The 19,973-nt window shown below is 40.9% G+C and overlaps 1 protein-coding gene across 1 annotated transcript in view; it reads left to right on the top strand.

Annotated features, from left to right (window-relative positions):
- Nucleotides 1-12,627, top strand: part of ajap1 (adherens junctions associated protein 1) — a 77,789-nt gene extending 65,162 nt beyond the window's left edge. The window contains exons 3-6 of the mRNA XM_061735056.1: nucleotides 1,262-1,349; nucleotides 3,123-3,365; nucleotides 8,644-8,771; nucleotides 11,144-12,627. Of these exons, the coding sequence (XP_061591040.1) occupies nucleotides 1,262-1,349; nucleotides 3,123-3,365; nucleotides 8,644-8,716 (404 nt within the window). The 3' untranslated portion in view covers nucleotides 8,717-8,771; nucleotides 11,144-12,627. The remainder of the gene's footprint in view (nucleotides 1-1,261; nucleotides 1,350-3,122; nucleotides 3,366-8,643; nucleotides 8,772-11,143) is intronic.
- Nucleotides 12,628-19,973: the final 7,346 nt, after the last annotated feature.

The raw sequence follows: 19,973 nt of genomic DNA on the forward strand, positions 1-19,973 counted from the left end.
TTGCAATGATATGTTTCTGTCAAATGATTTTTTGCAAAAATTGTACAAAAAATGTGTGCATGTGGTCTGTTGTGTGCACTTTCTAACCGCATCATTTTATAAATAGCAGGTTGTGTGCAGAAAAAGGTGTATAAATGCTTTCATCCTTTTTTATTTAGAGAAATTGTGATGATGTAGAGGTATTTTAATCACTTTTGTAAATAACGACAAGCAGTGACTTCAACAATTATTTTCTTTTCTCCACTGACCAGTCAATTTGAAGTGTGAAGCTGTCACTGGCTCCCCCATCCTTTTATATGCCATTGTATTTGGCTTTTAATGTTTTTTCAGTAATGACATTTAAATAGCAAAGAGAGAAGTGGAGTTACATCAAACACAGCCCCCTGTATCTTAAATTTTAACAATTGATGATTATGAGCTGCAACTTTTGGAGCTGCACTCTGCTGTCATTTCATATGTTTACTGTGGTTAAATGCCTCAGTTTAGAAGCAGAATACAGGAATGTTCCAGAAATACTTCTTTAAGTAGGCTCATCTAGGATTTAACAAGGCATCCACAATTCTTTAAAGCTACACCATTCAGTATTTTGACATTTAAAATGGTTCAGAAGGCTGTGTGTAATGTAAAAAGGCCATCAGATGCCTGTGTAATTGACTTATTTTCAGTTGCTTTTCTCAGCACTTTGCAAAATTAAACCTCTAATGAAGCATCACAAAACCGGAGCAAAGTAGCACCAAAATGCATAACAGATCGTAAAGAAAAGTTTAATCCAATGACCATAACCACAGCTGGACTTCTTTGCTGTTTTTAAGGAAGTGGTACTTCTCCATAAAGATCAGTTAATATGCTTATCCACTGTCTCCTTATACCCTCTCTCATTTCAGTGATCATTGAAGTGTTCACATTACCTTTCGGGAATATCTTTTGATCAAATATTTCATTTGATATACCATGTCAAATAAATTGTTCTAATTCAATGTTTAAATGAAAGCCTCAGGGCAAAAACTACAAAGTAGTTTGAGTGGAATAAAGGTGAGAGGATACCAATTCTGTGTGAGCAACTCCTGTCTGCAAATTATTTGGGTTGAGTTGTATTTATTGCCTTTTTGACCAACACAATGGGAAGTATTGTACACCAAATGATTCATCTTGATGTATAAATGTAACTATTTGAAGGAAAAAACTTGAACAGCTGGACTGAAACCACTTCCTCCTCAACTGTTAGTAATTATCTGCTCTTTCTTTTCTTTTTTTTCCTCAGGTTTGGCAGTTCACCAGATAATCACAATCACTGTGTCTCTTATCATGGTTATTGCAGCCTTGATCACAACACTCGTCCTTAAAAACTGGTAGGAAAGATTCCTTTACTTTTAATTCATATCACACTTATTACCTTTTAGAGACCTAGCCTGGCCAGTCTTATTCATTCACTTCAAAGATTCTCCCGCATGAAATAGTTTTGGTAACCCCATTCACTTCCATGTCCAATGGCACAGAGCTGCAACAGGGCAGGGGTGATATTTATCCAAAAGCAACCAAGAGGCTCCAGATTGCTAACACCACCTTGGGTCAACAATTTTTACTGAAAAAAGCAATAACTGTCCTTCACCTGTGTTCCGCTGATGGGTCTGATTGGTTGCGTGCCTATCCAATGGCATCCAGAGATAATTTGGACCCGAGCACTGACAGTGCGAAGGCCGGTACGAAAATCGGTACACACCTGTATCATGTCCTAACTTAAAGAAAAGTCTCTTGGCGCCTTGGCCGAAACTGAACAGAAAGTCGGCCATTTTGAATTAATCGTATAATTTTGGCGCAATTTATGACATTTTCATGTGTCGTACTTTAACGAACTCCTAGAAGGATCGTCCGTTCGATATAAAACTCGCTCAGGAGACACAAAAGACGTCCTTGACCTTTATTTGTGAAAATTGCATGCGCGAGGGCCCGTTCATCGCTGCTTGCAGCTTTAATTTCTTTTGCATCTGTGGGTCCTATACTATACTAAGGCAGGAGCTCAACGATGGAACCCGCACATCACAATGGAAGCCTTGGCTCCGTTAGAGAAACTGCTGATGCATCAGATCACACCGATCTGCTGGTCCAGGACTAAGACTGGATCATCAGCGGATTTAGGTCACCAAGACGATCCTTCTGGATCGATGCCCATAACTTGTCCCAGCAATGCTCCGGTTCGGACCACCATGAACCCTTCAGCGGAAGCCGCTGACAGCTCGGACATCTCTCAGTCGCCATGACGAACCTATGGGATGACTACTCGAGATAAAAGCCAGATCCTTAAAATATTCCATAACTGTGTCTGAACAGACAAACATTAAAATACATTTTGCAGCAAAGAGCCGGTTCTGTAAAGTAGTCTTTTTAAAATATAACTAACATGTTACGGAAGTGTTGGCTGGTACGAACTGATGTGATTCAGCAATATATGAATAAAGTTGTTATTGAATGTTTACGCTACTTTCAGGGTCCTATATCGAGTCGGCTGCAGGTGCTGCAGGGCTCCAGAAAGTGTTAGACCGGTCTCTCCTCCCGTTGACGGAGGCTGGGACCCAGACCGGTCTCTTCTCCTGCAGCTGCAACACTCCGAGTTACAGCGACTTTGTTTTTTATTTCTCGTGTTTGCAGCTCGATAATCTGGTTGGAACAACTTCAGTTTTCAAAAGGTTCAATTTTCAAAGAAAACGTCCAAGTCTTTAAATTTCAATATCAAAGCTGATTCAAAATAACACTATTCCTCGGCTGCAGCCATCTACACTGTTTAAAACCAGATTATGTTGCCACTCCGGCTTCATTGTTTTAAAACATTTTAAACCAGAGACTGATTTGATCGGTTCGCCATGACTTTTGATGAGCTCCAACGGATGGTAGCTAAACATACCTGCAAAGTAAATTTAAATTTAGCAGTGTTACATTTAGGTTTCTAAGTTAACCATTTCCTGGAAATCAAAGTCAAATATTTGATTCAAAAGGAGGAGAAGATTTAGGATTTTTCTGGCCAGGCTACTTGAACTCTTCTCTTCTGCAGAAATCCTTATAGATTAACCGAAGGTACAAGGTATGATTTTATGTTTGTTTCTTGTCTTTGGTGCGTGTTTTTGTAGCTGTGCGCAGTCTGGAAACGGCCGCCACAATAGCCATCAGCGAAAGATCCACCAGCAAGAGGAAAGCTGCCAAAACCTGACAGACTTCACCCCGGCCCGGGTGCCCAGCAAGGTGGACATATTCACTGCCTACAATGACAGCCTGCAGTGCTCACATGAGTGTGTTCGGACTGCCGTGCCCATCTACACTGATGAGATGATCCAGCAGACACCTGTCTACAAGACTACTTACAACGGAAACAGGTACAGCAGTGGAGGAATGATTCACATGAAAATCAATAGGTCTACAAGTAATAGTTAATGTAACAGATTAATATTTTGCGATTTAAGAGATGTCAAGAAACCAGTATATGTTACCTTCCAATAATGGTTTTTAAAAGAAGACAATGTATTGTTCTCATGTTGATGTCAAACATTTATGATGTTAAAATGGTTTCTTGGGTAAGAAAATCCAGGAGTTTGCTGATGTTTCATACCATTTATTTGCAGACGATATCGAGCTGTACTGTTCTTTTAAGGGCTTTGAGATTCAGATCCTTGATGGAGTGCCTTGTACAGATACAACAGTGTCTCTGCAGTTCAACTCAGATAAAACTGAAGTGCTGGTGAATGGCCCTGATGATGTCATTCCAGCTATCAGCCAGTTTTTAGGTGATTTGAGTGTCACTCAGGGTGGATCTCATCCACCCCCGGTGCCCTGCCACTGAGGAGTTTACGAACCATAGTTACGATGAGCACACCCCAGAGTTCCCACTCTCTGCTTCCTCAATGGAAGGCATGTCAGTCAGGTTGAGGAGATCCTCGAAGTATTCCTTCCACCGTCCAACGATGTCCCCAGTCGAGGCACCGTAAACAGTGCCGGCAGAGTACTGCTTCCCCCTTCTGAGGCTCCGAACGGTCCTCCAGAATTTCCTCGAGTCCAACCGAAAGTCTTCCTCCATGGCCTCCCTGAATTCCTCCCAGACCCGAGTTTTTGCCTCCAGGACTGCCCGAGCCGCGGCTCGCTTGGCCTGTCGGTACCTATCTACTGCGTCAGGAGTCCCACAGGCTAACATAGCCCAGTAGGACTCCTTCTTCAGTCTGACGGCATCCTGTACTTCCGGTGTCCACCACCGCGTTTGGGATTGCCGCCACGGCAGACACCGGAGACCTTGCGTCCACAACTTCGAGCCGCCGCGTCGACAATGGAGGCAGAGAACATGGTCCACTCGGACTCGATGTCCCCCGCCTCCACCGGGATCTGAGAGAAGTTCTCTCGGAGGTGGGAGTTGAAGACGTCCCTGACAGAGGGCTCAGCCAGACGTTCCCAACAGACCCTCACAATCCGTTTGGGTCTGCCCGGTCTGTCCAACCTCCTCCTCTGCCAGCGCATCCAACTCACCACCAGGTGGTGATCAGTTGACAGCTCAGCCCCTCTCTTCACCCGAGTGTCCAAGACATGCTGCCGAAGGTCAGATGAAACGACAACAAAGTCAATCATTGACCTCCAGCCTAGGGTGTCCTGGTGCCACGTGCACTGATGGACACCCTTATATTTGAACATGGTGTTCGTTATGGACAAACTGTGACTAGCACAGAAGTCCAACAACAAAACACCGCTCGGGTTCAGATCGGGGAGGCCGTTCCTCCCAATCACGCCTTTCCAGGTATCACTGTCATTGCCCACATGAGCGTTGAAGTCCCCCAGTAGAACAATGGTGTCCCCAGTTGGAGCACTATCCAGTACTCCTCCCAGGGACTCCAAGAAGGCCGGGTACTCCACACTGCTGTTCGGCCCGTAGGCACAAACAACAGTGAGAGTCCTTTTCCCGACCCGAAGGCGCAGGGAAGCGACCCTCTCGTTCACCGGGGTGAACTCCAACACATGGCGACTGAGCTGAGGGGCTATAAACAAGCCCACACCAGCCCGCCGCCTCTCACCCTGGGCAACTCCAGAGTAGTGGAGGGTCCAGTCCCTTTCAAGGAGCTGGGTTCCAGAGCCCAAGCTATGTGTGGAGGTGAGCCCGACTATCTCTATCCGGTATCTCTCAACCTCACGCACAAGCTCCGTCTCCTTCCCCCCCAGCGAGGTGACATTCCATGTCCCCACTGCGAGAGTTTTGGTCCAGGGATTGGGTCGAGGCACCCCGCCACGACTGCTACCCAGCCCACACCGGCCTCTCACGGTCTTCCTGCGGGTGGTGGGCCTACAGGAAGGCGGGCCCACGTCGCTGTTTGGGGCTGAGCCTGGCCGGGTCCCACGGGCAAAGACCCGGCCACCAGGCGCTCGCCTAAGAGCCCCAACCCCAGGCCTGGCTCCAGGGCGGGGCCCCCGTGACGCCGATCCGGGCGACGAAACGGCCCTTTGTTCTTTCTCCTCCATGATTGGCGTTGTGAATCATCATCAACATCGCCCCAATTTTAAAAACTCTTCACTGGCTCCCCGTCCCGTTTTGTTTTAACATTAAAATCTTGGTGCTGACTTTTAGACCTCTGCATGGTCTACACTCCATCTTGGAGGCTGAGATCATGTGACCAGAGCCTGCTCATGGTCCCTCGTACCCACTTTAAGACGCGAGGAGACGCTCCCTGGCTCTGGAACGATCTCCCGCCATCTCTATGTTCACTGGACTCCATCAATGCTTTTAAGAGCAAACTTAAAACCCACCTGTTTCTCCAAGCCCATAAACATCAGTAGTGACGGGTTGTTTTATGACCATCACTTTTATTCTATTCACTTTTTTATCTGTATCGTCCTGTTTTTATTGTATTTTTACTTTTATTGTAGTGTTTTATTAATGTTATTATGATGTTGTTTTATTTTTTGTGAAGCACCTTGTGACATTCCGTTGTCTGTGAAAGGTGCTATATAGATAAACTTTACTTACTTACTTACTTATTTACTTAAATTATTAAGCCTGAAAAGTGAAAAGAGAAGAAAAGACAGAAAATATATTACAATGAAATGACAAAAATGGATCTTCACATTCCACTCACTGCTTGTGTTGTTTCACTCAGCTACAGTCAGCCTCAATTAGAGATGTTTTTGAGCAAATCAACACATATAAATTGTTTTCCTTTTACACCATTGTCCATTTCTGCATTCTTCATCCATCTGCCTGACACTTATTTCAATAGTGTGCCTCAGCGCGCTCAAGCTGCACACAAAAAACATGTTCCACTGACTTTCATTGCTGTGTAATGAGTCAGTTTATAGATGCAGGGAAATAGGATGTCTCTACTGTGCCATTTCCTGACAGCTATTCAGATGGCACAGATGGCAACTTTTACTTTTTTTTCTAAATTATCTTCTATGGGGATGCTGACGACCCCCTTTTCATGTGATTTGATTCGACAGGTGTACCGACAGAAAGCATGCACCCATTGTGTGGGTGGTGTAACAGTAAGTTGGTACTGTATTGACTGTGTTCATTGTTTGAGAGAACAACAGTATCAGTCATCTAAGCTGCAGGACCAGCTAAGATGGTCACACTTACTCAGTGTGTCCAAAACCCTCCAACAGATCCATGTCGCTACAATAACAGGGAGGGTATGAGCATTCATTTTGTGTCCGTATAATCTAATATCATAGATGGATTTTTACCGGCACACTTTTCATGCTAAACCACATCATTGATGATGAGTCCAGTTTGTTTTTTGCAAGGTCTGTAGCTTAAATACCAACGCAACAACACATGATATGGTTAGCACTTTCCTTATTGAAAACACCCCAGTCACTATAAAGGTTTATTTGCCCACCAGGAGGGGCAGTGGTTGTGGAAACTCAAACCATTGAATGTTGTCAAGCTTCTGTAAGTTGTGTATTTGAGGCTAATACATTGAAAGGAATAAAATGGTGGCAGAATAGAGGGATTTTGACTAGCAGGCTAGAAATACCCAGCTGATCTTTCCAAGTAATGCACAGAATATAGTAAAGATACAAAAATATTGATTTAAAGTGGGTTTCCATTTGTGGGAGTCTGGGTAAAACTAAGGAGGCCTGAATTGAAACAGGGCTTACCTCTTCAGACACCGCAGCCATTGTGGCTTTATATAAATCGAGCTATTGGCAACAATCTAGCTAAGGATTAAACTGGAGTTTCCGAGAAATCCAAGTATACGTGTGTGGGAAGACAATCGATTATTGAGGGAAGCGCGTTCGACGCCGCGATTCTAGGTGGCGTCACATGCATTTTTGAGTTGGCGTTCTTCCGGTTCCTTGTTTGTTGTTCGTCTTCTTCTTCTCCTACTGTGTTGATATTCTGGCTTTCACGTCTCGTCACTTCCGGAAGGGGGAGTCCCGGGGCAGTCAGTAGCTCGGCTAAGCGTGGGTTGCGTATATGTGACGGCATAACTTGATTTAGTACTGCGTTCTCTGGCACTAAAAGCTCGATCTCAAGAGCTTCAGTTTGGTTCAACTACAGCCCGGCGAAGGTGTATACATGGCTCTTAAAAATTTGATATCGGTCGCATTAAGGCAACAATTCGACTTTTTGTCTGCATGTAAACATACTGAGTGTTGGACCTGGTAGGATTCACTGACTTAGTAAACTACCACTCCATACCAGTTGATAGGAGTAATTCACCACTAATAAAACAGAAGACAGCAAAGAAGTAGAAAAAAAAACTGGAATGACAAAATCAACATTGAAGGAGCTGAGATCATTTCTGTGTGTCTGTGTGATGTTGGCATATGATGAGATGAATGAGAACAGATGACTGAAACTTGAAGGGGACATCAAAATGGCTAAATATTGTCATATCCTGACTACAGCATAAACAATCAGTACAAAAATCAACCTAGCTCTGCACCCTGCAGTTTTTGGAGCCATGCTGAAGTACTTCCCTCGGCAGGGAATAATTATGGCACCATTGAAGTTCCCAAATACTCTCACTGCGAGGTCAGTTACTAGTAATAGAGACATGCTCCAACAGCCGAGGCCGTGTAAAGTAGAGGACCCCCACTGATGGAAACCCACTTTTTGATTGTAATGGAATTAAAGTGGGCTAGAAGAATTCTTTATGAAAAACGTTTTTACCATAAATTCCAGCTTCAACACATTTTCGCGGAAGCAAATAGGATTACTGTCCTCCACGAGCAGAGTGTCCTTTATACTTTGATGGTATCAGTGTGGATAATCTGGTGGTCCTTATGCTAACAGCGAGGGGTGTATAGCTCAACAGATTACAAACGCCGCTCATAGTTTTGATGGTCTCTGGTTCAACCAGGAGTTGCTTTATCACTTGTTTTACAACTGTTGGCAGTGAAAACCGGATTGAATGGCACAATTTATTTAACATGTTCAAGTACCTGCTGGAAAAAAATAAAAAACTTAAACTTTTACTCCTCCTGGGTAAAAATTGCTTTGACAGTGGCAGTTGTAAGTGGCTGCATCGGTATGAGACAATATTACAGAGCTGACTGAAGGGTAACTAGGAACCTCATTGGATCTTAGAGGATCCAGTACATAAAATCATTGCAACAACATCTTTACAAAACCAATCATCTTAATGTTTTAACATCTTGTATTTTACCCAACAGGCCCTCCCCCACTGAAAGGCAACTGATTCCTGTGGCCTTTGTGTCGGACAAATGGTTTGAGATCTCTTGTTGACGAGCTGAAGTCCTTGATCGTGTTCTGTGGGTGGAAGAGGCTTTTTCACACTCCGGTGCGTATCCTCCCCCCCCCCCCGAATCATCATCTGAGCCTTTGCCACCTCAATCCCCATGGTAATGCTGCCCCACTTTGGGAATAGAGAGGAACTTGGCATATGTTTGTTATTTGTGACATGATTATTCTCCTTTCCATTTTCTGCACAGTGATGAAAATGCATTGAGAAATCCAGCACAGAGCAGTATCACAGGTCTTTTATTTTGGAGATTAAAGACTAATCAAGCATGTAACCCTATTAACAAACCGGATGGTCACAGTTATTTATTTCTCTCAATATCTGAAACATTTTCATTAATATTTATAGTTCCATTTGCATCTTTGCTCCAAGAGAGTAAGAACATTTCTTGGAGTAAAGGGGTACTTTCACTGAAGTGGGACAAATTTTTTATGCACGGCCGATGTATGCCAGAATGGTCTGTCATTTGAAATTCAAAGTGCGAGTGTTAAACACATGCTCTGGCCCCAGAGTGTTGGCGGGAGCCTGGGGGGAGGTGTTACGTTTGCTATTGACCCAGATTTACAAAGGAATATATATTGCCTGCAAGTAATGTAGTCTGGGCACACATTACTCAGCTCTGCTTTCCACGGTGTGCTCTTCATTAATATTTTAAAACCAGAAGTACTGTGTTTAATCTGGTTGTTTTTTTTTTCTTTAGTAACACTGGTACACCCGTGAAAAGAGTTTGACCAAAGATGCAAGTTGATTGTTTCATTTTTTCCTCTTTATCAATGAAGTGAAAGGTGTAGTTGTGGAAAAGTAGGAAAAGTTACATTATCTTTATGCTATTCAAGTAAAATTCAAACAATTTTACAATCAATAATAGGCCCTTGGTATGGATGGGTTATGGGCTATGGAAGAGGCAGTGCCCAGCCTACTATTGAAAATCAATACAAATATACGAATTTAAAAAAAATGCCATCATTGAGTCGTAAATTACCGTGTGCCCACACAGTCTTTCAAAATGCTTGATGCATCCTTGTTTGTGTTTTTTGTGTGCAAATTTGATATTATTAATTATATTATTTATATACAGTTACTTTCTTCTAATTTAGTGGCAATGTGCAACTGCTTTGCTTTCTTTGTTTTCCTTTTCTTCTGTTTGTTGTTTATTTGTTCACATGTGAAATAAAGATGACAATACAATACAATAGAGCTTACGGCTTTAAGCAGTGGCTTGTTTCAACTGGCCACCACTTGCTGCAGTTATAGACTGTACTAATATTTAAAACGTACATCTTACATGAACATAAAAACACTTATTTTGTGTTGCACACATGGTACGTGTATGAAAGGGTTTGGACTCGGCTCCTTCTGGTTTGATAAAATGACAAGAATACTACATGAAGATGACAGGAGGAGACACACGTGATTAGTCTATTAACCAAAAAAAAATAAAAAATCCTTCATTTAAACTAGTTCTGGTTGTTTGCGGCCACTGTTAACTTGCACCACAAAGCAAACCAAAGGTTAGCTGTAAGTCAACTGTAGCTTCCTATACTAATGATATTACTATGCTATTATCCTAATTTGAATTATTATTAATTAATATTATTATTATTAATATTAGCAGCTCCTATCCTGGAGAAAATAACGGTGCAAAACAACTCAAACTACACAATCTAATAAGCTGTCTGAATAGAAAAAAAATGAAAACAAACGAACTGTAGTATATTTTTTCATTTTTTGGTTGTGTGCAATCTGCTTATCAGAAAATAGGAGGTTATCCCATGACAAAGCTGATTAAATCCTTTCCCACTGCAAGCCGTATTGTGTTTGTGCTCATTGCTCAGGGGGCTGCAGCTTGCTAGAAATGGAGTGATGTTACGTAATTAGCATTATCTCCCAGGATAAAAAAGCCTGCAAGCTTTGACAGCATGAAGTGATAGTGTCCATATACTGTATACATCAATCTGCAACAGATCACCATTTCTAATAATCGCAACTTTCTGGGATAGTTTGGGTAGTTTCTTAGTGCTGACAGCTACAGTGAAAATGAGAAATGGGCTGTCTTGCAGTCAAGTAAAATCAATCAGCCTTGTCTCTTTGTGGTAGATTTTTTTAAACAGTTCTGAGTCTCCATATAAAATGCATTCACTGGTAAACATGATTCTGTAAAGTGTATGTGTGCTCACTCTTTCAGAATAGAGTGCAGCATCTTAATCGAAAAATAACCATTAGCACCCATGTGTTGTGTTTTTATCAACTGACTGGAGCCGGAGCTGTCATACCTGGGTCTTGCAGGCCACATTTGGACACTTCTAAAATTAGTGGGAAGATGGCTCATTTTAAAAGTTCCATCTTTATGTATTGTGCATTGGCCTCATTATGAGGGGATAACTGGACTTTTGTTCTCTTCTTTTTCACAGGATCCCAATGGAGACAAGAAATACACAAAACAACTCTTTTTGTAAAATAGTCCATGGACGCTGGTGAAGATATTTATTTTTCTAGAGATCACAGACAGAGCAGCACCAATGCTGCCAATCCATCTTTCCAGGAACATACAGTCATTTAGATATAGATTATATATAGATCTATTTACAAGGATATATGGAGCAAGACTGTGGACGTCACGGATGTCTCAATGATAACGTGACATTCAACCAAGGAGCCCAAGGAGCTGCTTTGGCTGGAGGATCGACTGTATTTCTGAACAATGTGCCAATAATGCCAATATGTGCCGCAACCTGAAAAGACGGAAGTTTCAACAACTGAAGGACTAAACAAAGAGTGTTATATTAACCCTGTATGAATTCCACCTACATTGTTTTTTATGTTGTTGTTCTTTTTTTATTTGAAAAAAAATGCTAGAAATGTATTTGAATATGTTTTGAAATAGTAGAAACGTGTTGCTAAAGAGTCTAAAAGATATTTATATGAATCACTATTCTATTAGATGGGAAGAGAGACAGTGGAAAAAAAGAAATGGTATATGCTTTAATGGACATACAACTTTAAATCATTGTATCTATAGGTCCCATTTTAAAGCCAGAATAGTTTTGTCTATTTTTGTACACAGAAGAGCCTGCCACAGCCCTGACAGTGGAAGTATGGATCACCGAACACCACTGTTTAATTAATCCCACCCTGAGTTGAGAAAATCATCTGCCCATGATGCAAACCAACCCAGTGCCCACTTCCCCTGCTTATTATGTGAAATTTGTATCTAATTTGGCTTATTGGAAAAACACACTAAAGGCTGCCGTGGTGCAGACTTCAACAAACCCCACGGTAGCAAATTCATAAGCACTTTGAAGAGAAAAATGCGCAACAGACTGCACTGCTTGGCATGATAGGACACTGCCGTGATACTGTCTCAGGTCTGCCCAGCCTCTGCGTCTATCTGGGCCTCTAGTTCGCTGTCCATCAGCACTAGTTGCCCCTGTGAGATGGGCATTCCCACAGTCAGTCCTTGGGCTTGGCATTCATGAGGGTTAATATGGACCTGGTGCTGGGGTCAGGGTCTAGTAATTCACAGTCAGGGCATAATCCGCTGGGAACGTAAAACATCAGCATGCTCTAGTGGTATTTCCCCTTGCCATTTGAGTGTAGCTCCAGGTACCCAATTTTTCGTCCCTCCACCAAGAGCAAGCAGTATTGTGTTTCTTCTAGACTGGGCTTCGTCCACTGAAGCTCTAAAGTCCATAAAATGGTATTTGGTCCAACCATAGTAATGTGCATTAATACTAAAGAAGTTTGAAAATTAATACCCACTCGAATGGTAACCGGAGAGCTCCACTAGACCTCAAAATGTGTTCCCTTTTGACAAGTTACATTTGAATCCAAGGCGCTGCATGATTTTGAGGGTTGGCAGATTCCTGCACTGACAAGATTTGACAACAACTTGGTCACCCAAGGTGTAGATTAACACAAAACACAAGTTGTTTATGAGAAAGTGGGTGAGGGAAAGAAACAAGTGGTGCAAGCTGTTTGTGCTATATGTACAAAATATAAGCAAAAAAAAGAAAATTCAAAGAACTTGGGTAAAGAACTAGATCAGCACATACTGTATGGGCAGCAGGGTTTGTTCTAAAGATAATCGGGGGATGAGTAAAACAATGTTATGGAATGGAAAAACTAGCTGCCTGTTTGAATTGTTGTGAGGTCCATTGTGTTTTGTTAAAAGTCTAGAGCTTCTTCCCATTGTCTTGGGGTATTCCCTTCTCTTGCTTTGCTCTGAATGTTACTCTAATGGTGATTCCCTTGACAGCTACAGGTATTTGGTATGCTACATATCAGTCAGCACTCAGAGATGGCTCAGGAAAACATTGACAAGCATGTTGATGCAACTTTTGTTGTTCACACATAATGATTGCATGCCCAGGGTGACACTGGCCAGTCTGCAAGCTTTGCAACTGGCAAATTAAAGTTAAAATAATGTGTTATGAAAGCAACCTGTAAGTTTATAGTTAGCAAGTTGAAGATTATGAACCATATTTTGTGGAGAATGGAACTCTTGGGATCAAAGTGATCTGCTTCAGTTCCTTTTCCTTTTTTATTTTGATACAGGATCTAAGCACGAAGGGACTCCCTTACCAAATCTGTTGCTTAGATCTGCTCGATACTTGAGGATGATATTTCAAACATATCAGAATTACAGCAATCACAGCCAGGATGTGCAGGAAATGTGAAAGAGTGAATTGTTATGATTTATGCTGAAGTGGTGTGAGCAAAGGTTTTTTTCAGTATTTTTTTTTCTTTATTTTATTTTTTTTTTTTAATCTGACATCTTTACTGTGTTTGGTCAAGGCAAAAGGATTAAGAAAAGCCACGTTGCTGCCTCCAAATTGGTTCCAACTGTCTCTCAAGTCAAGATGAGCAAACTCCATTGTCATGCTCTGATTACCTTTGTGCTATGGAGCTCTTGTGGAAGTTGTCTGTTAATCCACCTTTTATTGTGCTGTGGGTTTGTTCAAAGCACAAATACAATTCTGCAATTGTAAACATTTCTTTTTTTTTTTGGCTGCAGACAGCAATATGTACAGATTAAACAGTGGGCTTTGCTGGGTGTTTGACGGGTGATTTCCAGCAATTCACTTTTGTGGTTTTCAGACTCAGTCCCTTAGAAGAATCAATAAAACAGGCCACCCCATTGAGATGAGTCTGTGTAAATTTGAGCCATTTAAGAGGTGTCATGGTGGCTTGGGATAAACACTGTGGTGCAAAACTCCTGCTTTGGCCCATTCACAACATGAAAACCAGTCATGAATGACTCAGTCCAGCCACATGTGTCAGACGGTGTTGCTTCTGTGACATAACATATATTTTTTTGATTGAAGAGTGTTATTACTAGTCAGAGGGTTATGAAACTTACTGTATATTATACACGTGTAAATGTATTTTCTATATATTTGCTTCTATTTGTGTACAGGTGTGTTCTATTTTTAAAGGCCTCTCCCGTTTATGGGAAGGTTTCAGCTAGGTCGGGGATAGTGTCTTTGTTTACATGTGTATCTACAGTATCTTTTTCAAAAACACAAAACTAACCTTGTGCCAAGCTTCTTATCTGCACTTTCAAGCAGTACTTGTATTATATCTTTAGCTAACCAGTATAATACTTCAGTAGACGCTGCAATAGTCAACAGACTGAGGAGATTTCCAGGTGGAACATCTGAAAGTAACAGCTGCGCGTGGTTTTACCAGGTGTTGTGATCATCTTTTAGATTCTACTGTACTCATAGTTTGCTGGAAAACCAATGACTTGCTCTTCGTAAATGTCATTTCTCTGTGAATTTTAATAGAAAGTGTCTAATCACATTAGGAAGAAAATAAAACAAAACAAAACCAACTGTAAATCCAACAGTAGCTGCCAAGAAAACAACTAAACTTGATCTAGACTGGGTTGCATCCATTCATCGTATTTCTCATTATGCATTTGTATTTCCGTGTTGCTATAACTCAGCCTGGCCAGCCATCCTAATTGTTTTCCTTTTTGATGAAAAGAATAAGTCTGGTTCCTCTGGATTCAACTTTCTCTGGATTTCTAGACACCAACAAAGGCAGAAGAAACGGCCTCTAGACATCATTGGCTATTCAAACAGCCAGTCAGAGAAACAAAGCGTTTGAAGCATGCCGTTTTTATTTTTAAATAGTGAATCTTGACACTCCTGTTTGAGCCATTGCATAAATCCCTGTCCTGTTGTGATTGGTTTGATACGTACCGGTGGAAATGGCTGTGAATGGGAGAAGTATCTGAACTATTTCAAGAGGGAATTTCTACGATTTTAACGGGTATGGCTGGCCCGGCTAGCTATAACCACCCCAGATCATGTAAGGTTTAAAATGGAGTTACTGCAACAACAAAAAAAATATAACAATAGTAATGTTGCATTTATCAGGATACAATATCATCACAAAATGAAAAAAAAAAAAAGGTTTGTAAAATACACAATTTTCATTGTTGATGTGACCACCGATAGTTTCATTGAAAAAGAAAAGATCCCAGACATCTAACTTAAAGATTGAATGAGCCTTTGCCAAAGTTTGAAAGTTAATTCTGATTTGTTTCAGCTTTTTTCTCTATTTCCTTTTTTTAAGTTATATTGCTGGCGTGGTAGGTCTGACAGCAGTGTACCTGGGTCAGCTTTGGCTTTTTTATTGGGATTTTTATTGGTTTTACTGGACATTTATTGACCAAGAAATCTAACCTGGCAACATTGCTACAAGTAAGACAGGAAGAGTGAAGCATGAGTGCAAAACTATAGTTGCAGCTGTTACAGCAAATACAGACGATCAAAATTCAAACGCTGAACCCTGTGAATTTTGACGAGTGTTTGACAACAGCTTGTAAATTGGGGTTATTGTTTGGTTTCATTTTCTTCTCCATTCAGGGTTGGTTGCCTGGGCATCTCATGGCAGGAGTGCACATAGCTGGTACTCAAGGGCCGGTGTCCCGCATGTTTTAGAGGTTTCCCTGTTCTAACGCAGCTGATTCCAATTAAGGGTCATCATCAGCAAGTCATCAAGGTCTGCACATGTCAGTTAATGTCTATCAAGGTGCGTTGAATCAGGGAAACCCAACATGCAGTTGACTGGCCCTCAAGTACCAGTCATGTGCACCCCTGTTTATTAGGAGCTAATGTGATGGCCCAACACATCTTTCCAGGCTTTTAGTGAGCTGATATTTACATGAATATGTGAACTTGCTGACAGCCTAATCTATGAAAGTTGCTTTTTAAGACATGCAGAACAGAATACTGTGTGAATAACAGAGCTTTCTGGACACAGGGATCAGTGAAAATTGTTTCGCTTTCGAATTCAGGTCCTAGTGATCATTTGAAGAACTGCATGTTTTGGCACATTCTGGATTGGGTCAATTTAGCAAGATTGGATGTAGCCTTTGGGTCTTAATCAAGCGACAACCGCCTAACTTCTGGGTTGAGTCTCATGAGGAACTAAGATCCGTTGCAGTTCCTCAACTGAGCGATAGAGGGTGGCTCCAAAAGTGAGTCAATCTCCATTGACTCCCATGTTAGAAATGTCCAACTTTAGAGCAGAAATAAACAGATTTACAACCTGGTTCAAGAAAACGTTTTGGTCTCAATCGTTTGATTTCACATCCATGACACCATTTATATAAAGCAATGTATTTATTTTCAATATCATTGATTGACTGTCAGCCAAACCAATGGTTAGCCATTATCACTTCTTCATCCATGATTGTCACACTACTGCGCTTAGTGAAGCAACCAGCTGTTTGTACAAACACCCTAAACGTGACAGCAAATTTTTTATTCCACTGCTAAGAACATGTTAAGCGATATATTCAGGGGCTCCTGATAGCTGGGTTGGGCAGGCGCACCATATGCAAAGGCTGTCGCCCTTTTGCAGATAGAGCAGATTTGGCCTTTTGCTCTTCACTGCGTGTTTTCCCTCATGTCTCTTTACCTGTTTCCTGTCTGGCTAATTTCAAAGTGAGAGCCACTACTAGAGCCACAAAAATTTTTTTTTTTTAAAAAGGTATATTCTGCTGCAATTATCTGTGGGCAGCTCTGGAGATCTTTTGGCGGGGATCCGCTGAAGGAGCTGGTGGCCAAAGCTACATTTGATTGACTATTGTGGGCTTGTTCCCTTCAACTTCAACATGGTTGCGCTCAGTATGAAGAAAAAGAGGGTTCAAATCCACTCTTCAGAAACCAATGAGTGATGTGATCTCTTGCTATGTCCATTATTTTATTCAATATATGGTTTTATTGAGTCTTTTTTGTTTAAATGGAAGCACTCAATAGCATCATGGATTTCCGCTTGTACCAAATGGCAGATGTGTGTAAAATGAACCGTTTGCACTATTTGGTATTTGAGATCTATATATATAGATATACATATATGTAGTTTTTTTCTGAGCAAAGAGTACATCAGTCTCATTTAGTGAAAATGTATTTTTTGCTTAAAAATAATATAATCATTTTCCCTCACAATTATTTGTTCATGCTCAACTCTGTCTTCAAGCTTGCAGAACATGGCTAAGAACAGTCCCTAGATGTGGCACAATCGTGGTAAAAGCAGTATTGTTCAAGAAGGCTATCATATATTAGCTGAGAACAACGCTTACAGAAAGCAATTTCATTTTTTTTTCTCTTTCTTTTTTGCTTTAGTTTTGCACAAAACAGAAACCTGCGTCCTCAGATTGAGATATCTTTTCAAAAATATACCATATGTTTTCACAAAATATATTTTTCTGTGATAAGAAGGATCTGTATCTCCCCCAGGATTTAGGCACTGATATTATTCTACTGTTTGTTCCCAAATTCTGTTTTTTCACATGAAGTTGTGTTTTAATTTTCTTCTGATGATTGTGAGACCATTTATGGCTGTAACCATTCTCTAAATTGCTGTGAAATGTTTAAATATATGAAAAATACTTGCAGTTGCCACATTTCTGTACAGTTACCAGAGCATCTGATAAATGTGAAATGTCAATGTGAGCCCTCTGAACTTTGCTGAAATATTCTACCAAACTCTCTTTTCATTTTTTTTTTTTTCATTTTTTGATTCCTTGCAAATCATGTTGCTCGAAGAATAGAAACAAAGTTTTAACGGTTTTACTTCAGTCAAACTTGAAAGCCTTGTCTGTACTGGTAAGAAGCTGCCAGCTTTGCATTCCAGTGGGAAACTGGGAAAAAGTAGTAGTTACACTAACAGCGATGACACATATTTTAAACAGGCAAGAATGTCTTGAGACATCAGCATGGAGCACTCTTTTACATCAGTCTAAAATCTAACACCCAAGAAAATGTCTTAATGCTTTTTGCCTTTTGAGTTAATATTTAAGAAAAGCTGATGAATGTGGCTTATTGAATGAGGGAAATGATCTAGCTGGTCAGATTTGATTGAACAAGCTTTATCTGGCAGCAGGACAGGCTAAAGCAGGAGGATGCAGACTTGGCGGGGGACTTGCCTTTTCCTCAGCAAATGAATATTTTGCAGCTACCGTTTCTGTCTCTTCAACAACTCATGAAGCCTTACACTCCCTTCAGCACAAACAAGTTCTTAATCAGCAAGGCATTTCCTGTCAACATGAAGGATGTGGCACATTTATAGGCAATCTGATTTCTGTTTGCATGTCAGATGTAGATGTTTGAATTAGATGTTACTTGAACATCTCCAAAGTCCCCCCCCCCCACACACACACGTACATCTCATCACCAGGAGTGAAAACGTGAGAGGAAAGGGATCAATGTATCGACTCTGTTTCATCAAAGTCTTTTGGTGTCTGGTTAGCCACAAAATGTATTACAACTGTGGTGGTTTCAGTTTTAATAAAGTCGATGGAAAGCTCAATGAGGCGAGACCCGGGGAAGACGAGTAAAACATTTGATGTGACAGTGAATCTTACTGAATCCATTTCTAAACCGCCAGAAAGCTCCAGCCCCTCGCTCTGCTTTTCCTCGTCGTTTCAGAAAAGAAAAATCACAAACTGTGCGCTTACTGTTTTTAAAGTGGAGGGCTCTCGACTCCGCTCTCGGGTCATGTTTTTACTTTTTTATTCACAAGAGCTAAAGCGCTGTCATTGTCAGTGCTTCTCCGTACAGCCAAAAACTTGAAAAGAAGAAAAGGCGCTTTTTTCCAGAATCCTTCTGCTAGGTGGAGAACAGGCTACCGAATTACATAAAAGGCCTCGAGCACTGTAAGTTGCCTTCCCAACAAAGTGTAGATCAAAATACGAGCAACGTTGTTCAGACAAAGGTGAAACAACAGGATTAAACAAGAATGGCAGGGAAGAAAAAAACATGGAGGAGTTAATATAACTATTAAAGCTTCATAAATATGACAAATTAAGTTAAATGTCAAGGGTTGATGAAGTTTTATAGAATTTTCTTTCAATTTTTTGTTTGAAGGGGTGAGGAGCTCTTTCACACAGTGGTTCGTTCAGTAACGCTGACTTACAATCACAATCCATATATATATCATGAAGAAACCAGACTCAAGTTGTGGTGTTGCCATAAAAATGAAGAGTTTGTACTTTGTGACTCTTGAAATTTTTATAATTGTGTTTAATATATCAATGAGTACCTCTGTTAACTTTTGTATAAGACCTCTGACTATAGTATATACAAATGTACGTAACACACACACAGACACACACACACACACACACAAAACACACCTCCACAAAAAGGGACTCCAGTCTGTCTCCGGGACAGCTAAATGTTGTATAACTTTAATTTTGTGTCTTATGAACCACATCTTCTTTTTGTAGTTATTGGTAAATGTTTCAATTTCCAGGTGACTTTGATTTGGTTACTCTTGTACTACTAAGCTCTGTATTTGCAAGCACTGTAAATGCGATTCTCATTGGATTCGTCCTCTGTACATTTAGTACTCTGATGTTGCTATTAATAATAAAATGTAAAAAAACACGGGTTGGGCTGAAGGACGTTTGTTAGAGTGAGTTTTTGGGAAGTAAAAAAAAAAAGAATGAATGAAAAAAGACCTGGATATGAATTCACTCTGGGATCTGGTGCGTCTGTCAAATCAAATGACACGCTGGATTTTGAGCTGTTATGTTTGGTTGTCACCTTAATGCAACACTAATTACCCTGTTAATTTGGATGCATTAGTTCCAGTGACACTAGCGGGCGAGACCACCACTGAGGGGAGCATCAGCATCCACAGCTGTCCATGCTGTGCTCAGGTGTCCAAAAACCAGGGAAATGTGTGGCTTTTGTTTTTAGTTTTATTTTGTTGTTGTTGTTG

The sequence above is a fragment of the Cololabis saira genome, chromosome 12 (genome assembly GCF_033807715.1).
Source record: "Cololabis saira isolate AMF1-May2022 chromosome 12, fColSai1.1, whole genome shotgun sequence".
NCBI lineage: Eukaryota > Metazoa > Chordata > Actinopteri > Beloniformes > Belonidae > Cololabis > Cololabis saira.